We start from the raw sequence: 19,771 nt of genomic DNA, 5'->3' as shown, positions 1-19,771 counted from the left end.
ACAAAGTGCCATAATAAACCACTTACTCATTTAGTTGGTCGCACCTGAGACTTCTCAAAGCCAAAAGCTTCACAGCATAGAACAAAACCCCCACAATGTACCAAAACAAGAAGATTTAAGCCAATATTTGATCTAAGAAYTACCCAGAAATGAGACAATCTCTACAGATACAGATATTGCTGGTGAATTCTACATCTCTGCAGATCCTAGGAAATGGGAGAACCTGCAGGGAGGTGACTAAGCTGGTCTAAGGTGTAGTGGTGCCCAGAGGCTCTCCTCAGCTGTCAAGAGCTAGCTGACGTGCGGCAAAGCAAGCAGGAGCCAGGAAAAGATTTAGGGAATGTTGAACCCAATCAGCAAAGCTGCAATAAAAGGATGTGGTCTCCACTGCAGCAGTGGTAGTAACACTGATTATTTTTATCTCTGTAGCGCTGGGGAATCTTGACCAAAAGTTAGCCTCATTGTGTTAAACTTTATACAAATACAGAAGAGCACGGTGTCTATCCCAGTGTACCAGGCCAACCATAAAGGACTTTAAAAAAAGACTCATTTGGTGTGAAGAATGAATTAAATTTCCATTGATGTGGATAATAATTTTCTTTAATATAATCCATATCTAGCAAATTGTTTTTACTTGCTTGTTTGAAACACCAACCTCACTGACAGAAGTCTTTATTACATGTTAACTGCTGAAACCAAATAAGCAAAACTGAAAAACCCTTGCGATTCTTAGTAGATTAAATAATGACATATCATGGAGGAGACGGATTAAAACTCACAATCTTCCATACTAAATGTAGATTTCCAATGTAAAGTTATGACTAATACATAGACTTCAGAAGTATATTTTGATACATGTTTTTGAAGGAGAAAACAAGCCAACAAAAGCGATCCCCCCAAAACTGAGCCACTCCAGAGAGAAATTAATCAGTTTCCATCCAAAACTGTTTTCAGTAAGGATAAGAAAAATTAAGTGTTAATTTATGTTTTTCTGGCAAATCCTAAAAATAAATGCTCTCTTGAAGGTGGTAAGCAATCATTAAGAGATATTAAAATTGACTATTAGCTCTTCCATTTTTTATTGTCATTCTGGAATTTTTTTAAATCTATTTACTTAGCAGGATTGAAAAAAATAAAGAAAACAAGTAGCAACAGTCTATCAAAAAATGTTTTAAAAAAAGCCTGGAGTTTTTATTGTATTCTTTATTCCACTCACAAACTGTTACATCCAGGCACTTCTTGGTGTTATACAAAATGCACACTGACAAAGTAACCTATGGAAAAAAGCCACATTTTCAGAGACATTTCACCAGTTCCTGAAATACTGTCTGAAACTTTGGGTTTAGCCTACAGCACACAGTTGGGCCTCCCGGTTGCCCAGGTCTGATCTGAGGAGGTGTCAGCCCAGGGCGCTGACCCCGGTGATAACCGGTCTGCCTTGGTGTGTGGTGCCATTTAATGACACAACCTAATGCTAGACTCCAGCGGCACTCTGTGCTGGTTTGGGGCAGTTTGGGGTAAAAACCCCACTTCTGCAGATGCATCCACACCCTGAAAGTAACAGGAGTTCACATGTGAGCACATGAAAGCACAAAATGCAGTCCTCTGTCTTCAGATTGGGACCCAAACTGTTTCCTCCGAAACTTTCCCTAATGACATCAAAATGAAAAGGATGGAGAGTATAAGGAGACACTATTGTTCCTGTCTTCAAATCTCTTTGCACCCCTCAGATGGAAAAGTCTGCTGACTACACATCACTGGTTTCTACGAAGGGCCAGGTCTGTGTGCCACAGGTACATTTCTAAACAGACAGGAATTATAACCAACTACTGAAATGGCCTGAAAGGCTGAGATCCCAATATTCATATTTCTCCTGCAGGGCAACTAGAACCTACAAATCCCATCTACCCATGCAACAGACAACCCCATGCTCCTCCTAGAGACAACCGAATGTGTCTTTTTGGTCTGATGGCACTGCAGGGGTAGATGCGATAGATGAGGGCAGCCCAGTATAGCAAAGAGGCTGGCCATGCATAGATATATGTTCACTTGAACATCCTCTGATATTGAAAATTTTTGCAGTTTTCCTTCTTGAGAAGTCGAGGTGGTGCATTGTGCTGTAAAGACATTTCTGAGTCCTCAGTGTAAGCAACATAGTTGGAGAATTTACTATTAGGCCCAGCCTTGAAAGCTGGTCATTAACAATGAACCTGTAATTGTTTAAAACAACAGAAATTTCAAATCTGGAGAAATTCTGAGGCAGTGCATGAATGGGACGTTTACTAGAGGGCAATACATAGATTGACAGCTTGCTTCTCAAACATTTGAAGCTATTTTGATCATGGAGGAGAAAGCAGTGAGCTTGACTGTTCTTTGGGATGAGTTGGGTTCAGCAGGGCCAAGAGAGATGTTCGCTGGAAGAAACATAGGCTTTATCCTTTGTTCACACAGGATTCATCCTGAACAGTGCTTCACAACACCAATGCTTCCCAGTCTTGCTCATCATGTCTCAATTTATAATGCCCAGTATGTGCCCTGTCCAGAATCATGCTCATAGGGAAATAATAGCAAAGTGAATAAAAAAGGTTAAAAATATTACACTGGACCGGAACTGAGTAATTACTGCTCTTTAAATTAGATCGTGAAATTCTCTTAAGAACAACACAGTCAAAAAAGAATAATACATACTGGAATAATTCATACTGGAAGTAACACGTATGACCATAAACTACTGGTGGAAATAGTATCCTCAAGTGTTTCTGTGAGTTACCTTTTAATTCAGGAATACAGGAAGAGGAAGCAAAAGGACCATTTCTTCAATGTTTGAGTCACTGAATCTCTCCTGTACAATCATCAGGACCCATATGGATCACCATGACCAGCTGGCATATCTCCAAGTAACATGAAATACTCTTTTAAAAATATCTGATTCTCACTGAACACAACTGTTCATATTACAGTTTTACTTTGGCCTTGGCAGGGCATTGCCTGAGCTTACCATCTGCATTGTGAATGTTTTGCCTAAGTTACTTTTTGTCTCTTTTAATATCTGAAAACTTCAGTGACAAATCTTAATTGCGTTTTCTCCAGTCTAACTTCCCCCAACTACCCTGTGCAAGTTCTTTAGTAACTGTCTTTGGCCATTCTATCTTCTTCATAATACAATTATGACAAAAAACGTGTGCAAGAATTCAAATAACTGATCCTAGTTTCTCATAACATTCAGCCTCAGATTCTGAAAAACAATGTTTCTGTTGTTTGCAGTGAGACAAGAATAATCTGTTCTTTATAGGACATGATCTCCAGTATTTGTCTTCATGTACAGATAAAGAAGTATTTTTCCTACTCCAAATCCGCCACCCACTATTTTTTCTTTCTTTCCATTTTTTTGAACCTTTTTCATTATGTTCTATCTGATGGTGTCCTATATGCTGTCTTGCTATTGATTTATCATGCAATATTATGGAGATGTAATTTCACAATACAAGTTCACAGTGATTACCTTAATCTTTGCCTGCATTCAGTATTATCACTTGAGAACATTGAACTAAATCTAACAAAGATGTTTTAGAGCTCTGAAGTCCCTTTCCAGCACTCCTCCAATCTTAGAGCAGAATAAAGCAGCTAAAYCTTCCTTGCCAGAGGTTATGATGAGTTATACGCTTCCTTGAGAAGCATAAGTGCTGTTTTAGGGTCAGAAAGTAGCCTATCAGGCAAGAATGACTTTCAAAAAAGATTCTGGAGCCAGTGGGTGGTTGTCAAGAAAGAAAAAGGCTGAAAGAGAAAACAAAGAGGCGACCTTGCCTAATCTGTATCTCAAAAGCTGTGATTCCTGACCAGAGGCTCAGTGGAGAATTTTACCTTTAATCTTTCAGGTATTGTGCTCACTTGTCCATTACCAATGTCATTTAAAAAGCCAATGCAAAAAGGTGATGAATGAGTTAACAGTCTTGAGTATATTCTATCTAGTAATAAAAGTAAAACACTATTTTTGCCCAACAAAGTGCAAAGGAAATACACCACGTAGACAAATGAAGAATAGGAAAGATGTGTAGTAGTAGAATATTTATTTTTTTTAATTTGGTAAATTTTAGAATTTTATGAACAAGTACATTCTTACATCTCAGAATTAAAGGGAGAAGGCTATAAAAATACTATAACTGGTTTCATCAACAGAATGCTTTCACTGATAATCTCCCATAGAGCATACCTATTAGTGGACTATGTCCCTTTACAAATAGTTCAACAAACTCCAACATAAAGCAATACAATATGATTTCTCAGTGCCTTTTTTAATCATGTTTAAAATATGAAAACATTATTCAATTGTAATTTCTTTTCTAATACCTTCTCAAACCATAGTTCAAGGACAGCGCTTACCTATGTACTTCATTTTCAGTATGATCTTATGTCACACACACAGTTCACCTGTGCAACTAGAATGTATTTAGATTTCAATAGACAGTAAAAATTTCTGGGCTTAAGAAAAACCTACTTTCAAAATACCTTTTAGAATACTTTTAGAATACCAAGAACATAAAACCATCTAATTCAGGAAAATATTCTTGTGCCTTGGCTTTACTTATTAGATGCTCATTGATATGACTACATGGTGACCTAGCAGAATAATATCTTCTTGCATTGGCCTGCCAATATGTGTCAATGCTCTTTTCCCTTGGAGTCTTTCCAATAGGTTACTGAAAACTCATGGTGCTTCAGCAAATTACCACACAGCTTTCTTTGTCTAGAACTTCTTGTGACTACTGCTTTGGCTCCTAACTTTCTGGGGAAGATGCCAAATACTCTAATATCAAGAGAAAAGAACTTCTAAAAATAAGCACTACAGAAAAAATAACTTGTAAAAGCAGCTATTCTTCTATAGGGAAAAAGGGAAAATAAGAAGAAAAAAATCAAAATGGAGAAAAAGGTAAAAACAGGACCAAGAATCAGCTAGCAAAATCATCAAAACAACTATCATATGGAATGGCTCACTTTACTACCAAATCCGTCCTTCTTACTTGCAGGCATCTCAGGTAAAAGGGAAAAGCAACAACTGCTAAACATAATATCATTACCTCAAAAAACCCCCAACAAATTAAGACAAATCTTGCTGTGATATATTAAATACACTGTGGTAAAAATTTTCATAAGGAAGTTTCTTTTACAATAGAAATTCCATGATGAATGACTAGAAGAGAGTTATGAGACAGCGATTACTTCAGAAGAAGATTATTTCTTACCCGACTTGTTCTTGCATTCAATATCGTAGCCTGTGATTGGGCTATTTCCATCAAATCCCATGGTCCATCTGAGGGCAATACTGCGTGCTCTCACCTCTCGAATTTCTATTTCAGGAGGGTCGGGGGGCTCTGAATAAATACACATGCTCAGTTTTAGTCAAAAGAAAGCCCATACTGTTAATAAGATACATTAATGAGAATGGCACTGACATGGCTTACTGGTGGTAAGCTCTCACGTCATTTTCTCCAGTCACTCACTAATATTCAGAGTCATTTAATCACCCATTGAAGAACGCTCAATAGAGGAAGGAAAGGTCACTTTTAAACTAAGAGTCACTCATGTAATCTTGAATGACTAACTTCTCTTTAACCTTCATATATGCAACACACAGTTGCATTTCCTTCAAAGCACTCCAGATTGGTGTATTCATGCTAGGGGAGATTTTTGCCATGAATGCCACATTGCACTGAAATGCAATGATGGTAGAAATATAAAGACTAAACTTACAAAAGCTAAATTTGGTGGCAGGAGGGAGTAAGAATTCTATCTCTTTGAGTATGTACATAAAAAAGAACAGTTAGAAAGTCTTAATTACACTAAGGCCTCTTTATGCCTCCAGAAAATTAAGGATGTAAATAAATAGCATTTACACCACTTCACATTGTCAGTGCAGTTTAAATGAGCACTGGTGTAACTGAGAACCTGAGAACTGTCACCAAACTCCACCTGAATTTCTTGACAGGGCTGCTTTAGGCACTCACTGAAATCTGCAGTTTTGTGAAATCAAGGAGGGAGAGAGAGAATTTTGCAAGTCCTAGAAATTTGTTATGTGCATGCTCAAAGGCATACAAGCACTGGAACAAGCATCACGTAGAAAGAAGCAGTGGCCAGTGGCTGAGTCCTGCCTCTGCTCTGCATCTCAAATACTGTCATCTCAACAACTCCCGAATTTGCTGCTGTCTGCCTGAGTGAAACCCTGAAGAAGGGGAACCCCAGCCCCAGGTAATATAGGCTCCTAGAATTTGGATTGAACAAGAATATTACAAYGTATTTTGACTGATTAAACTTGAAATATTTTGTTTATAGATACACAGTAGGTTTAATATTGCTCTAGAAAAAAGGTCAGATTGCTTTTGCTTTATTTCAGACTTTGGTTTTAAGCACATTCATTCTTTAAAAACAAATGCAATCTCTTCCCTCCTTCCCTAAAAAAAACTTACCCCCCATCATATCCACTGTTCCTACTGAAGATATTACTGTTAAGTCTGTTTAGTAAACTGTCAGCTACTGTATTTATGAAAAACTCTCCTTATTCATTTGTACAGTACTAGAAAGACTCTGGAGATTATACTTCATTTTGATTTAATTTGTGATGCCAGAAAATGAGCGATTGAACATCTTAATGCAACTTCTCATTTCTTTGACAACTAGGAATACGCTTAATTAGGATCTAGAACCTCCCTCCCCCAACAGATTTCTGAGCATGGCATACACTTACTGTACTACAATAGCTGTGTTTTTTTCCTTATGTTGTCCTCTTCCTACCTTGCACAGTGAGCTGAATTATTCCGCGATCCTCCCCATAGGAATTGATGGCATGGCAGGAGAAGAAGCCAGAATCTTCACGCACAGCTGGCAAAATCTATAGGTGGTTTGAAAAGAAGTGATTGATTGAACAGCATGCGGAGAAAATAAACAAACAGCTTTTCTGTATGGTGCAAGAAAAATTACACTAACTGTTTTACTTGACAGTAATAAAGAGACATTGCATGTTATACACATAACTACACATAGTCTACATAGTAAAACATCTAAAATACAGAGATTTATCAAGACTAGAAACACCTGGGTTGAGGAAGCAGGCTACATGTGTAGTCAGGAGTTGGAGCACCACCTATTCCTGCAGTTTCTCATTAGGAGCCTTGTTTCCAGTTACTCGCAAGTTTGCCAAGTATTTAACAGTTGGCTGAAATTTTCCATACAAAATGGTGCCCCTGCTGCCTCCAAATTTTTCCAGTTATTTCTGAAAATAACTCAAATGGCAGAAGTCTGTGTGGAGGAAACACAGGTTCAAACACTGGTGATGAACCCTGTAGTATTCAGCATGATGCCTCATAATAAATTTTTGTGCTTTTCTTTTCAATTTGCTAATCAAAAACACAGTAAATTAGACACAGTCTTTAAGTACATGGTCATAATGATATTTTTCTACAGAACCGCTGCTTCATTCAATGTACAAGAGGGAGAGGAATTTTTTAAAAGAGCAAATACTCAAAATATAGTTTTCCTCTCATCATTTAATATGCTGCTCCACATTTTATTTACTGCACACAGTTCAAACAGTGCCCTGAAGACAGACTTATTCATTTCCTCATAGCCTTTTCTGTGGCATTCACCTATGCAATGCCCATTTCAGAAACATTACTGAATTTATTTTCATAAACCCTGACATCATGAGGAATATTACCACCATTTCATATAGAGAATTAAGGAACCAGACATATGATAATGTTAGTGGCTGCTTGACAAGTTGCCACATGTTAGCTGAGCCATGGTAACTCTGCATGCTCTTTAGTCCTCAGCAAATGCAAGGTAATACGAGCATAACTCTCATTCACCGCTGACTAAGATAAATAGATTTATTTCCCACTTGCCACAAGCTACAAGCATGTTGGAGAGACGCCATCTGAGACGTGGTAACCTGTCAAGCTGTGGTAAGTTACACACGGTGCTGAGCTTTAAGATAGAAAGAGTAAGACAAAACATTTCAGAGCCCAATTTGATACATCTAAGGCCTTCTTTCCCCCTCTCAGAGTCCTTAGCAATAAATAGCATTGCATGTTTCATAACATAGCTTCCACTGAGTTAAGCTGCAGCTATAAGGACTTAGTACTTCTGCAAATCAGACCCCAAGGGCTCAAGGCAAGTACCTAGAAAACAAAGAACACACAATTATTGGCCACCTGTGAAAAGTCTGGTTTCAATGATCAGCCTTGCATCACACAGTGTCTTTCATTACTCAACCCTAATTCAACTCCAGAGAAATTCCAAGTCATGCCTGACTGAGGCAGGGGTCCTGCAGGAAAAATAAAAGCTGAGTATACAACTAAAGATTACATCATCATACACGCATGCAAAAGACTTGAATTAAAAGCTTAAGAGACAGCCTTAATCCTGGTATTTTCTAATTTTTTGAGCACTTTATCTCTCAAAAGTCCAGGTTTTTATATGTAGCATACATATGGATGTAGAATTCCATTACTGTATCCAGCTGCTTCAGAACATAATTCTCCAAGCAGGCCTCCAGCCTTCCAAACAGAAATACTATTGTGCATCCAGACACTATCTTATTAAAGTCAGTAAGGCAACTGAGGGCAGAGGTGTCTAGGGGTCTATCCTATGACTAAATATTATTCATAACACAAATATGCTAGTATGCACAAATTCACACGTAGAACCTATCCTTCCTCTGAGAAGTCAATGCCAAAGCGCTCTCACAGGAAGTGAAAGCAAATTTTTACTGGCTATAATCCAATACAATTTTTGGCTAGTGAAGAAAGACATATACTTCAAGGTTTACATTAGAATATAGACAGAATTGCCACAGAGATAGAGAATTATTTCCTTGAGCCTGATAAAAACATATTTTTAGAGTGTGAATGAAAAATGGAAATCCAGATTTCTGAGTGAGAATCCATGTGATTTTTTGTTTTAATTTCTTTTAGATTTCCTAAAGGCACATGCAAAAATATACAGGAGCAGACTGGTAACTTGTTCTTATTGACAAATTTTAGATTTGAGTGGAAAAGCTGCATCCTCATATAGTGAGGGCAACATCATAGCGCCACCCATTTTAGGTGAAACCAGAACAGCATGAGCTTCCTGGGCTTCCATGGTGTCTGGGGGGTATTGAAGTGCCCAAAACAACAATGTCACTCATGTAGCACCTCAATCTAATCCAGGCCAGCCACTTAGGAGTCAACTGAACCCCACATACTGATTTGCCAGGCTAATCAAGATGCATGGCTGTCACACCACCAGAGCGCTGCCTGTCACAGAAGCAAAAGTGAAGATGCAGGCTATGACTACCTGCCAGCTGGCTAAGTGACTTCTGCTACAATATATGGTGTTTCAAATACTACTGGCTGCTGTAGATATACTATTTATGTGTCTACATGTGTCCTTTATACCTCACTTTGAATTTGGTGACTAATCTGACTTTGTAAAATGGTCCGTGTATGGCTCACAAGCACCAGTGAAAGGGAGGGAGGAAAAGTACTTTAAAATGCAGCATTTTTCCATCAAAATTGCTTACTGACTTTGATACAGTTAAGCCTGACTCATAGCACACCTACGGGTTAGATATTCACTCAACCCTTATCAGCGGCATACTCAAAACTGAGCCGTGCTGCCCCAGCAATGACAGGCCAAGGCACGAGCCTGAGACAAAACCAAACAGTGGAGAGGATGAGAGGCAGGCTCGAGACAAAATGAAAGTGGAGGACATGAGAGGACGGCTCACTTGCTGCCTCAGGGGCATGCGAAAATGGAGAGGCAAGTGCTTTTTGTGGGAGGGAGAGGCAGAGGTTTCCTCTACCTCCTCTTGGTGGCAAAAGCAGCCAGCCCAGCTCTCTGGGGCTGTGCAGCAGTTGTGGGGCTCAAGCCTCCTGCCACCTCCGAAGACTGCTCTGGTAGGTAAGTGCTGCTTTGTCAAAGCCTTGCCTTGGCCCAGGCTGCACATATTGATGCTGGGATTAGGAAACATAGGCAGAGGTGGTTGGAAACCCTTACCAAAACCAAACCACGCCACGCTCACACATGTAGCTGAGTTGTGGGTCACTCTGTCTTCTTACCTGCAGAGTAGAAACTACTTCGTCTCCCACTTCCTTGGTGGAAACAAGGTAACGGGACATTTCAGGGTTAATGATGCGGTCCTCTTTTTCCCAGCGGACTATGATGGGTTTCTCTCCATGGGCTGTGCAGCTCATCTCCTTTTTTTGACCCTGTGTTGCCAAGGTGGTGTTTGGATAGGAAGTTATCATAGCTGGGACTAGAAACAGACAAAACAACAAAGACCATTCTTCAGTGAGATGACTACTCTGACGGAGGGTCAGTCTTCAGATCTGGAACTAATTCAGTCTGCCCTTATTTGACCAGATAGCTAAAAATGTGGGAAAWAAATATATTTTCATTTTTATCTCAGAGAATCTTCCTAAGAGTGAGGATGGGCCTCAAGGGGAGCTTAGCAGCAAGGAGCCGGAATCAGGCAGCGTGGTTATAGAGGCAGAAGATGCAAAACCACCGGAAGCCTGGCTCCATTTGCTTTGCTGCACACAGCACAACTTTTAACATAAATAAAATACACACAGACACATAAAGGTACTGTAAGCAATAAACATTCAGCTATGGGACCAGTAAGGAACTGATAGACATTTTTTATTCCTTCTGATGAGCTAGTCATCAGATCACATATTCATCAGACACATGCACAAAGCTAACAAAGTGCTTTTACCTGTTTTATTTGCTGACAGATATATGCTCTACCATTGTGTATGGTACTAAAGGCCTATCAAAATGAAGGCCCCATTAAAACAGGAGCTGTACAAAATTAAAAGAAAGCCTCTCCACCAAAAAGTTTACAGTTCATGTATGTGCCCAGCATGCAATTAAACTGTACTGAACTGAATGTACAATTAAACTGACAATAAACATAGTTTGATTTGTGTTTAAAATATTCAGTAAGTAGGTACAGAACACTTTGACTGTAATTGTCAACCTCTTTATTAACTATTCAGGATTAAAAAAAATTAAAAGTTGAAAAAAACCCTCTCTTGCTAACAAGAATCGTCTGAGAAGCCAAGTATTTTCACATTTTAGCATGAAAATTTTCTGAAAAGAGAAATAAAAATTCCTCAGTGTTTTACTGCAAAAAAAATAGAAACATGGCTTTTTTGGTGTCCTCAGTAATCAGTCTTTTCCTTTGCTGTATGATTTGCCCACCAATGAATGCTTAATGGGAAGAATCAAAGTGTGTAAGTCTGTCTCTCGGATATGACCACTTCCCTGCTTGGGAAAAGCTGGAAAGCCCTGGATAGCCTACAGAACTGCTCTCTTCTGAGCTGAATCAGTCCACTCTTTTCAAAGCATATGAGGTGGCAATAAAGAGTTCCTTTGCTAAGCTTTTACACTCCAGGGCTGCCTCCTGCAGTCGTCCCATTCTCCTCATTTTTATGCACGAGCACTTGCCTCTTCTTATCAGAACAACTTACTCATTCCATTTGAACTTCTCTGGGCCTCAATTTTAAAAAGATGACACTGGCACAGAACCTGGTTTGAGGCCTTCTCAGTCTTCTCTCCTGCAGAGATTTCATCTATTGCTATCGGACAGCAAAAAAATCCTTATTTAAATTAATTACTATAATTGCTATTTTGAAATGTTAATGTTTGGTGGCATGACCTTTTCACATATCAGAGCTATTGATGCTTGGATATGACAATATGTCAGGATGCAGCCCTTCCTGTTCAAAGGATTCCTGAACCATAACAAACTGATTTGAAAATTAACAGGGTTGGGGAGCTGTGGAGTAGAACTACGAATGGGATCTAACTACAGAAAGAATTCTTAGAAAGGTTTTGTGTGAGACATGAAGCTCTTTAAGCACTGATATGCATTAGTGACAATGTACGTCTTGTTTAACTATTTGGATATTAGATAACAATTAGTTTTGTCAAAGGGAAGTATTCAAAGAGAAGAAATGATGAATAACAGGAATAGAAAATTAGGATGAGTCAGATTCTAACTTCTAGAAAATGAAAATTGCTTCAGCTTTCTCTGGAGTCTTTCCAGGTACTGATACCTGAAATCCTTCCAACCTCCCAAGTCACCTAATTGTCTCTTCAACTGCAGTCCTCTTTCCCATCAGTATTTCCTATTTATTTCAAATTTCCTTTCACCCTCCAGCGACAGAGAGAGCATGTGTTTAGTCCACCCAAGAGCTGAAAGATAGCACGTGCTTCCCTACGAGGTGCTCGACTGCTCTGGGTGCACATGCCTCCAGGCTGGAGGGCTCAGCAGTCAGAGCACGTGAGCCTAGCGGCTGAGATGTCTACCCTCCTCCTGCTTCGCTGCGTATCAGCACATAGTGGGCATCCACATACAACAGGAAGTTTGGATTTTAATTTAAATCCCACAGATCTCAAGGAGTCTGTCTCAGAGACTCCTTCCCAGTTTTAACTGTCCTAACAAATATCTACCAAGAGTCCCCTGATGGGTAACAGTGCCAAACCAAATACCATGAGCATCTTGCTTCCTTTCTAAAGGCAGGTGCTAGCTTACAAAGCTCAAATTTTCCAACAAACTTTCTTAATAAGAGCAGTATAAAATTGTACTTTATTCTGCAGATATAGCTTTATCCCTGCTTATCCTTCCTTTCCTCTCACATAATCTTCCACACTGATTCCCTATTGCCATAGCAATGCTTCATAGCTAAATATTTCCCCTTCCTCCCGAGCTGATTCTTTACTCTTCACAATTTATCTGCAATTATCCTAAACCATAAGCTCTTCTTTTTTATCTTCCTTTATGTCATAAGATTTCTGGTAACAAAGACACATTCCCAAGGATATTTTGGGAACTGTATTTCTTCATCCTCTATCTTTAATCAAATTACTGATGCAAATAGATGAGTTAAATATGCTGGCTCTTTACTGACAAAAAAAACCCTGGAAAACTGTATATATACTGAATATATATCACATATATATAAGATGTTCTCTTAGGATGTCCTCAAGACTAAAATTTAACAAGATTCAAGCAAAGGCATTTAGAAGTATATCAAGATCACTCAGATGTCATAAGTGTATGTATCATCTTATATCCCTTCAAATATGCATTATATATACACACATATATTAAAATATATTTATACAGGTGAATTTTTTAAGGGATGAGCATGTTGCTGTGCATGTTCAAGGAACAAATTAATCCACATCTCTTTCCTGTAGAGTTCACCACATCTTTCTGTGAAGCATGTCATGTAGTGCTTGCCAATGTTAAAGGCAGCATATTGGCCAAAATGGTAGCTACAGTTTACAGATTATGGCAATTTCCATTTTCAAGGAATGAGTAGTGCTGCCAGCAGCATTAACCTAGGAGATTTCTCTGTTTAAAGTTGGGCTTCCATTTGGAAAGCTGATTTGTTTACTCCTTTTCCCAGGTCAACCCATTATTTTCCCCTTTCTTCATGTCAACCCTGTAGGGAGTAACTTCATTGCTTTATACAATTTTATTGACAACTTCACCCTTAAAAACCAAAGTGCAAAATTCAGTAGTGGAGGTTACTCTTAAGAATCATGGAAGTGATTCAGACAAAATAATCTTTCATTTAACTCTTACGGAAAGCTGAACCTGGACCTTTCCTGAGATTCAGTAAAAATTAGTTAACCTGGTTTTCTTTTCTCTGCTACTGCTGAATATTTCATCAGGAACTGAGTGCAAACAAAAATGAAAATACCTTAATTACCTTGATGAATCTAGTCTCATTATCCAGACTAGGGAAGCTTTAGTAAGATAGATGAAGCTTGAGCAAACTAAGAGAAACTTTAGAATTATTTTAGAATAACTCTTCATAAATTACTAGTAAATAGCATCATAAATTACTAGCAAATGGCAATTCACCTATGAAAATCTCTGAAAGTAGTTTGAAGGACATTTGCAAATCTTTCTCTCTCTCTTTTTCTTCCTTCCTTCCTTCCTTCCTGTTTGAGATTATGTAGGGAGCAAGGGGGACGGAATCAATAATTTTTCTCTCTTTTGGCTCATAGATTGAAACTACAGACGGCAAAAAAACAAAGGTTTCTACATTTTTGAACTTGTAATTACAGTAAACACTAAATATCCATGTAGATCCTTAAATGATTCTAGGAGTAACTGAAGTTCTCAATACGGTTAAGAACTACTACTGTCTGTAGTCACCAAATGACATTTTCCTAGCAACCTGGCTCTGGTGAGAAGAAAGGAATAGACACTACCCAGTCAATAACACTGTTGACGAGGAGGTGCCACACAATGCTGTACAATGTGTTTCAAGCTGTATTAAAAGTTAACTTGTTGATCGTATCCAAACATTAAAACTGATTTAAATTGCTCTTGGGAAAGATAGTGGAAAAGATGCAGCACAGAAACAAACCCAATGATTTAATGACATGGAGATAACTAATTACCGTGAGGATTTGAGAGTGTGCTCGATAACAGAAATATTCTGGCATGTGTCAGTGGTGCATGTCCAGGCATGCCCCTTCAAGTCTCCATGTCTTCACCTCCCTTGGTCTGAAGATCTCTGCCCTAGCAGAGTGTTGTTCTAGTGTGACTTGGCTCCTTGACTGGAACAAGCTTGAACTGACCAGTTTGGGGCTGCCTGTACCCACTGTGCAGCAGACATAGCCCCAGCTCTGCAGAGCGGGAAATGCCTGTCACTGTAGGTGGAATTCACCTTGTAGGCATCTAATACCCAAGCTAGGCATCATAGACTTCCTCACTAGAAAGACAGCAAGACTGTCTTTCTTGGCAAGACTGTAACCTGTCTAGCAAGTGAAAATATTGCTCTTAGTCCTCATGTGTTCATATTATCAACTGCTCAAGAGATGCCCCAGACTAGAAAACAAAGACTACTGCATGTCTCAAAGGCTGCAAGCTAGCACATTAAGTATCCCATTTTTAGAAACACAAGTTCTTCTCACAGAAATAATAGATATATAATTAACTTATTTCCTCCTGTTTTTCTTTAACTTCTGTTATCCTTAATGGAATAATGAAAACTAGCAAAGCAAATAATGAAAAATATTTTCTATCAATATTCACTAATTTTGAAAATGAACTTCATGTTTGCAACCCACTCATATTCATTTATTGTGAACCTTCTCATAGGAACATTCTTTTAGGATAAATAGTTTAAAAACCAATCTCAACTATTTAAATATTTTATGAAAGTGAATTTTGAATGCACATTTTACTAAATTGCTTGGAATTAATAATGAATTTGTTATGTAAGCAATGCAACTGTCAACTAGAAACAATACTGGGTGACTTATGTAACTAATCAATGTGGTATGAATTTCAAGTTCAAAAAGCAAACACTTTGAAATTAATTTGAAATTAATTACTACCAAGGTTTCAAATAATTTCAAACCTATAAACCTGAGAATTTTGAGAAGAGAAGCAAAAACTTGATGAATTAACACATCAGGCTAAATTATTTACTCTGCTTTAGTTTCATGAGTCTCCAGTGTATATGAACTAAATTCAGGCAATCTACTGATTAATCTATTGCTGAAAATATTTTTAAAACAAAGCAAAACAAATCAAACAACCTTCTACCCCCACCCTGCCCTAAAATGGGAGCTACTAACTTTTTGTAAGCTTGCATTAAAAACTGCTACATTAACAGATTTCTGTAGAATAGGTAAGAGCTTCATTAGCAGTTCTATTAGCAAGACAGTTTTCTGAAAGAATAGTATTAAAAACAGTACTGCAGTGGAAAAAAGATTGTACCCAGCAGAAACTCCATTTTTATAATTATATTTAATGAAGAGTGACATCCATGAGAATTATGGCATATAAATAATAGAGAAAAAGTAAACACAAGCAGGATCAGTCAGTGTCCCAGCTATCTAAGTTCACCTTATAAATCCCATATCAAAACTCGAGAGTTAATGATATGTAAAAGCTGCAGTATTAGGACATCCATACATGAAAATCTTTGAAAAAAAAAATCTTTAAAAAAAATCATTGACTGGGAACGAATAAGTATTCTGTACTTTCTAAAATACCATCTCAGCTACTTATTCCACTGATATAAATGAAGTCACTTTGATTAGAAGTATTATTCAAACATGTGTTTCCAAGCTAGAACAGGCCTTGTTTGATGCTAAGCTTTAATAAGAATGACAATGTCTTGAGTACTTGGCAGCTTCACCAATGCCTCATGATCTGATTGAATATGTCAGGGTAAAGGCTGTGAACATTTAGGGTTCATATCTTATTCACTCAGAAGTGGTTTCAGGTCACATTATAGGAAAAGAAGTTGATTTATTTTGCATGACAACTACGAATTTTAACCAAAAGACACATTAATAAAATAAAAAAAGGTTTTTTCTCTCAATTCGCAAAGGCAATTCTTTCCCTCTTCCTGCACTCTTTTCTTGCTTTAGGTTTATGTTTGTACAGTGCAAACTGCTGTCTTCAAATGATACACGTGAGACCAGCAGTTGCTTATATTTCTTGGTCTTTCTTTTGACTTTGACATGGTTCTGAAATGAATGTGACTTTCTTTTGCATTGCTGTGCAGCTTCAATTCCCATTTTGTCTAACTGAACTTCCTAATAACCAAGAGAAAGAAAATGGAAAATGATAAGCTGACAGCTTTGTTCCCTGCAGTCAGTTATAGTAACAACCTGTGGAAATTTGTGACAAACTATGGTAACCCACATGAGGCACTGGAAAATCAATATCATCAGAGTTTGGCTAATTGTCAAAAGGAAAAATAAGTGATCAAAGATCTATAAAAAATTATAAATACATTAGCATCTATATTATTGTGATTTATTAAGATTTAGATAAAGATCATCTTCCACAAGAAATTAATGGACAGTATTACTGTTATTATCACAATGCTGAAAGGTATAGACGCCTAAAAACTAGTATTAGAAATGTATACCCATAAAGTATAAATTTCTTGGGCCACTTTCTATTCCAAATCAATTACTATCTTTCTTTACACTGTATAAAAGTCAGGCTGGAAAAAAGGACTGCTGTAAAAGTTTAAACTAGCAATACATAATTTTAGATATCTCCTCCTGTGCTTTGATCTTAAATTGAATTCAGTCTGCCATCAAGACAGCATCAAGTTTTAATGCAAAATGAGAGGATTACTACTATCATAATTGTAAAGTATAGTGATCTAATTTTTTGTGACTTACTGAACACAAATCAGTGAAAATCAGAGATTATGGAATCATATGGAAGAGTGCTCATTTTCTTACAGGTTGTTATTCTTTACATTTTCTATTTGTGCCCTTTGATTAAAAATACCCAGATTATTTACTCTTTTTTTTTTTTAAGTGGTAGAAATTCATTGAAAAACACAACCTTTAATCAGGATACACTTTATGACCCTGCAATTCTCATGGATCTTTTAGATTTTGGAGGCTGTGAAATGACATGGGTAAATGTCCCTCCCAGGGGAAGAGAAGCAAGCACTAATTGAGGTATTGACAGGTTTAAATGAAGCAGAAACACACTAAGAAACCCTGGCTACAACAAAAATGAGTATTGGTGAGCTGTGCATGCTGGGACATTAACAGTTTTCATTCGTTGCTCATTCATGCAAGTAAGTATACTTTTAAGCAGGGTGACTTGGGTTTATAACAGCACAGTTCTGAGCTAAAAAGCCATGAAATACGATCTGCTGATGTAAAAGAAGTAGAGCTGTGGTAGAACTAGTCTAGTCTAGCCTTTTCAGTGTGAATTATAGTTTTATTGTCTAGATATATGCAGATAGACCAATAGCATCTGATACTCTGATGATGGGACCAGAACTCAAATATATTAGACTCAGCAAGATATAACTATCTATACATATTTATGCAGGTATTCGCTATATAAATACATTTACACAAATCATAAATATGTTTTCTGCATATTAATACTAGCTTAAAAGTGCTATGGTACTGTATATACACAAAAAAGCATTCACGTGAGAAGACGGAACCGGACAGCAGCATTCATCTCCACCTAACTTCAGATGGCTAAAAATTAGTCATCTAAGACTTCAGCTAGTCAGACTAGGACTTCTACTGTAGTTGTCCTTGGAGAGAAACTAGAACTTTCAGGGGGCCATTTATCTTGGCTTGAATGTGATGAATAATGCTTATTGATTATAAATGGAGCAAAGGGTGAACAGCTTAGACTGTCGCAGCTAACCTGTAGAAGTCTGACTTAATGTTAGATTAATCCAATATTAAGGGTCTAATCTTAAATTCCACATTCTCTAAACTGAGGAGATTTGGGGTGTAAATATATGTTACTATTTTAGAAAAGACAGGAAAGGAGACTCAACTTACAAGAATAAGAACCTAATAAAAAACTCTGAATACATTTATTTTAATGGACATCAATCTGGTTTCTCCAGTCAAAATCCTAATATTTGTTCCTTGTCCCACAGACCATCTGGAGATGGTCTGACCACCTGTTGAGTATTAGCTCCATTTTTTATTGATGAACAACAAACTTGAATCCTAATCTACTCCACATTTTATTTTCTCCTATGATGAGCCCTATTTTCTACTTTGGCTGCTCAGCATGCCAGCAGTTTTGTACAAGGAGAAATGTCCCTGAAGTTGGTGGGTAAAAAGAGAAGATTTCTAGAAGAGTGGAGAACTGTCTTAGAGACTACTCGCTCTAGAAAAAGCTGATAAGTAATTTATGTGCTTAACAACATTCTTTTGAATACATGTCTGATGGAAGGAGGGAAAATCACACATTAAATTATTAGCAAGCACAAACAAAGAGAGCTTAGATAAACACAATATTTGTAGAGTAATGGTGTTCAGTATAATAATTCTGAGTTACATGTACCCATAAATAAGCAGCAGCTCTGAAAGCAGAAGATCAGGAAGGAAAATTCTCACTAATTTTGACTAACTATAAAATTAGGGTCCTATCTGGGAGGTTTTTTGTGCTTTGTAAGTTCATTTCTATCATATCTATCATTCTATCTGTGCAGTGTTTTATCAGGTCTAAAGACTAGGCCTTCAATGCACTGAGTATTTGGGGGCTATTACACTAAACAATTAATAACGCTTCATGACAAGGGAACAGCTGGCCACTTGCACTCTCAAGTAGTATACCTGCATGGTTTTGACCCTTGGCTCCAGTATCCAAATGCCTGAGGCCAGAGGGAGTGGATCCAATTTGAACCAGGTTTATGGCTGTTCTGACTCATTCAGAGGGGCCAGTATGTTCATCCAGCCATGAACCAGAGAACAGCTACAAAGGAGTATAAATCCACATTTTACACTGCTGTTCCTGATCTGCCAAGCCTCCTTCTATATAATTTGGGTCAAGGGCTGTCTGTGTGTGCTTGCATGTGTGTGTGTGTGTGTGTGTGTGTGTGTGTGTGTGTGTGTGTGTCAGTGAGTGAGTGAGAGACAAAAATGACTTATTTTTCAGGGAGTCAAATAATCAGAAGACGTATTTTGATTATCTGGAAAAGAAGACAAAACAACCCTCATCACCTCCTTTCCTTGACCTTCAGCTATCCTGTGGATTTGCTTTTCAATACACTCTTAAAAAAAATGTTTTTATTTCTCTGGAGACCGAGTTTACCCCTTGGCCAAGGAAAGGCATCATAAATACTAGTGTTTCAGGCAGGAGTAAATTATAGCCATCCATCTCATGAACAATGCACATGGCAAGGGGCTGGAGGTCACTTTCCTCCCCAGTACCTTCCCACAGCACAAACCTTATAAAGAC

At 37.8% G+C, this 19,771-nt stretch overlaps 1 protein-coding gene across 1 annotated transcript in view; it reads right to left on the bottom strand.

Moving 5' to 3' along the window:
- DSCAM (DS cell adhesion molecule) overlaps positions 1-19,771 on the bottom strand; it is a 188,918-nt gene that overhangs the window by 101,457 nt on the left and 67,690 nt on the right. The window contains exons 10-12 of the mRNA XM_026088187.1: positions 10,095-10,291; positions 6,787-6,883; positions 5,241-5,369 (exon numbers count right to left, since the gene is read on the bottom strand). Of these exons, the coding sequence (XP_025943972.1) occupies positions 5,241-5,369; positions 6,787-6,883; positions 10,095-10,291 (423 nt within the window). The remainder of the gene's footprint in view (positions 1-5,240; positions 5,370-6,786; positions 6,884-10,094; positions 10,292-19,771) is intronic.

The sequence above is a fragment of the Apteryx rowi genome, unplaced genomic scaffold, assembly GCF_003343035.1.
Source record: "Apteryx rowi isolate R43461 unplaced genomic scaffold, aptRow1 scaffold_756, whole genome shotgun sequence".
Lineage (NCBI taxonomy): Eukaryota > Metazoa > Chordata > Aves > Apterygiformes > Apterygidae > Apteryx > Apteryx rowi.
Note: the sequence above shows the minus strand (reverse complement) of the source record. Positions and strands in the feature narration are given on the sequence as shown.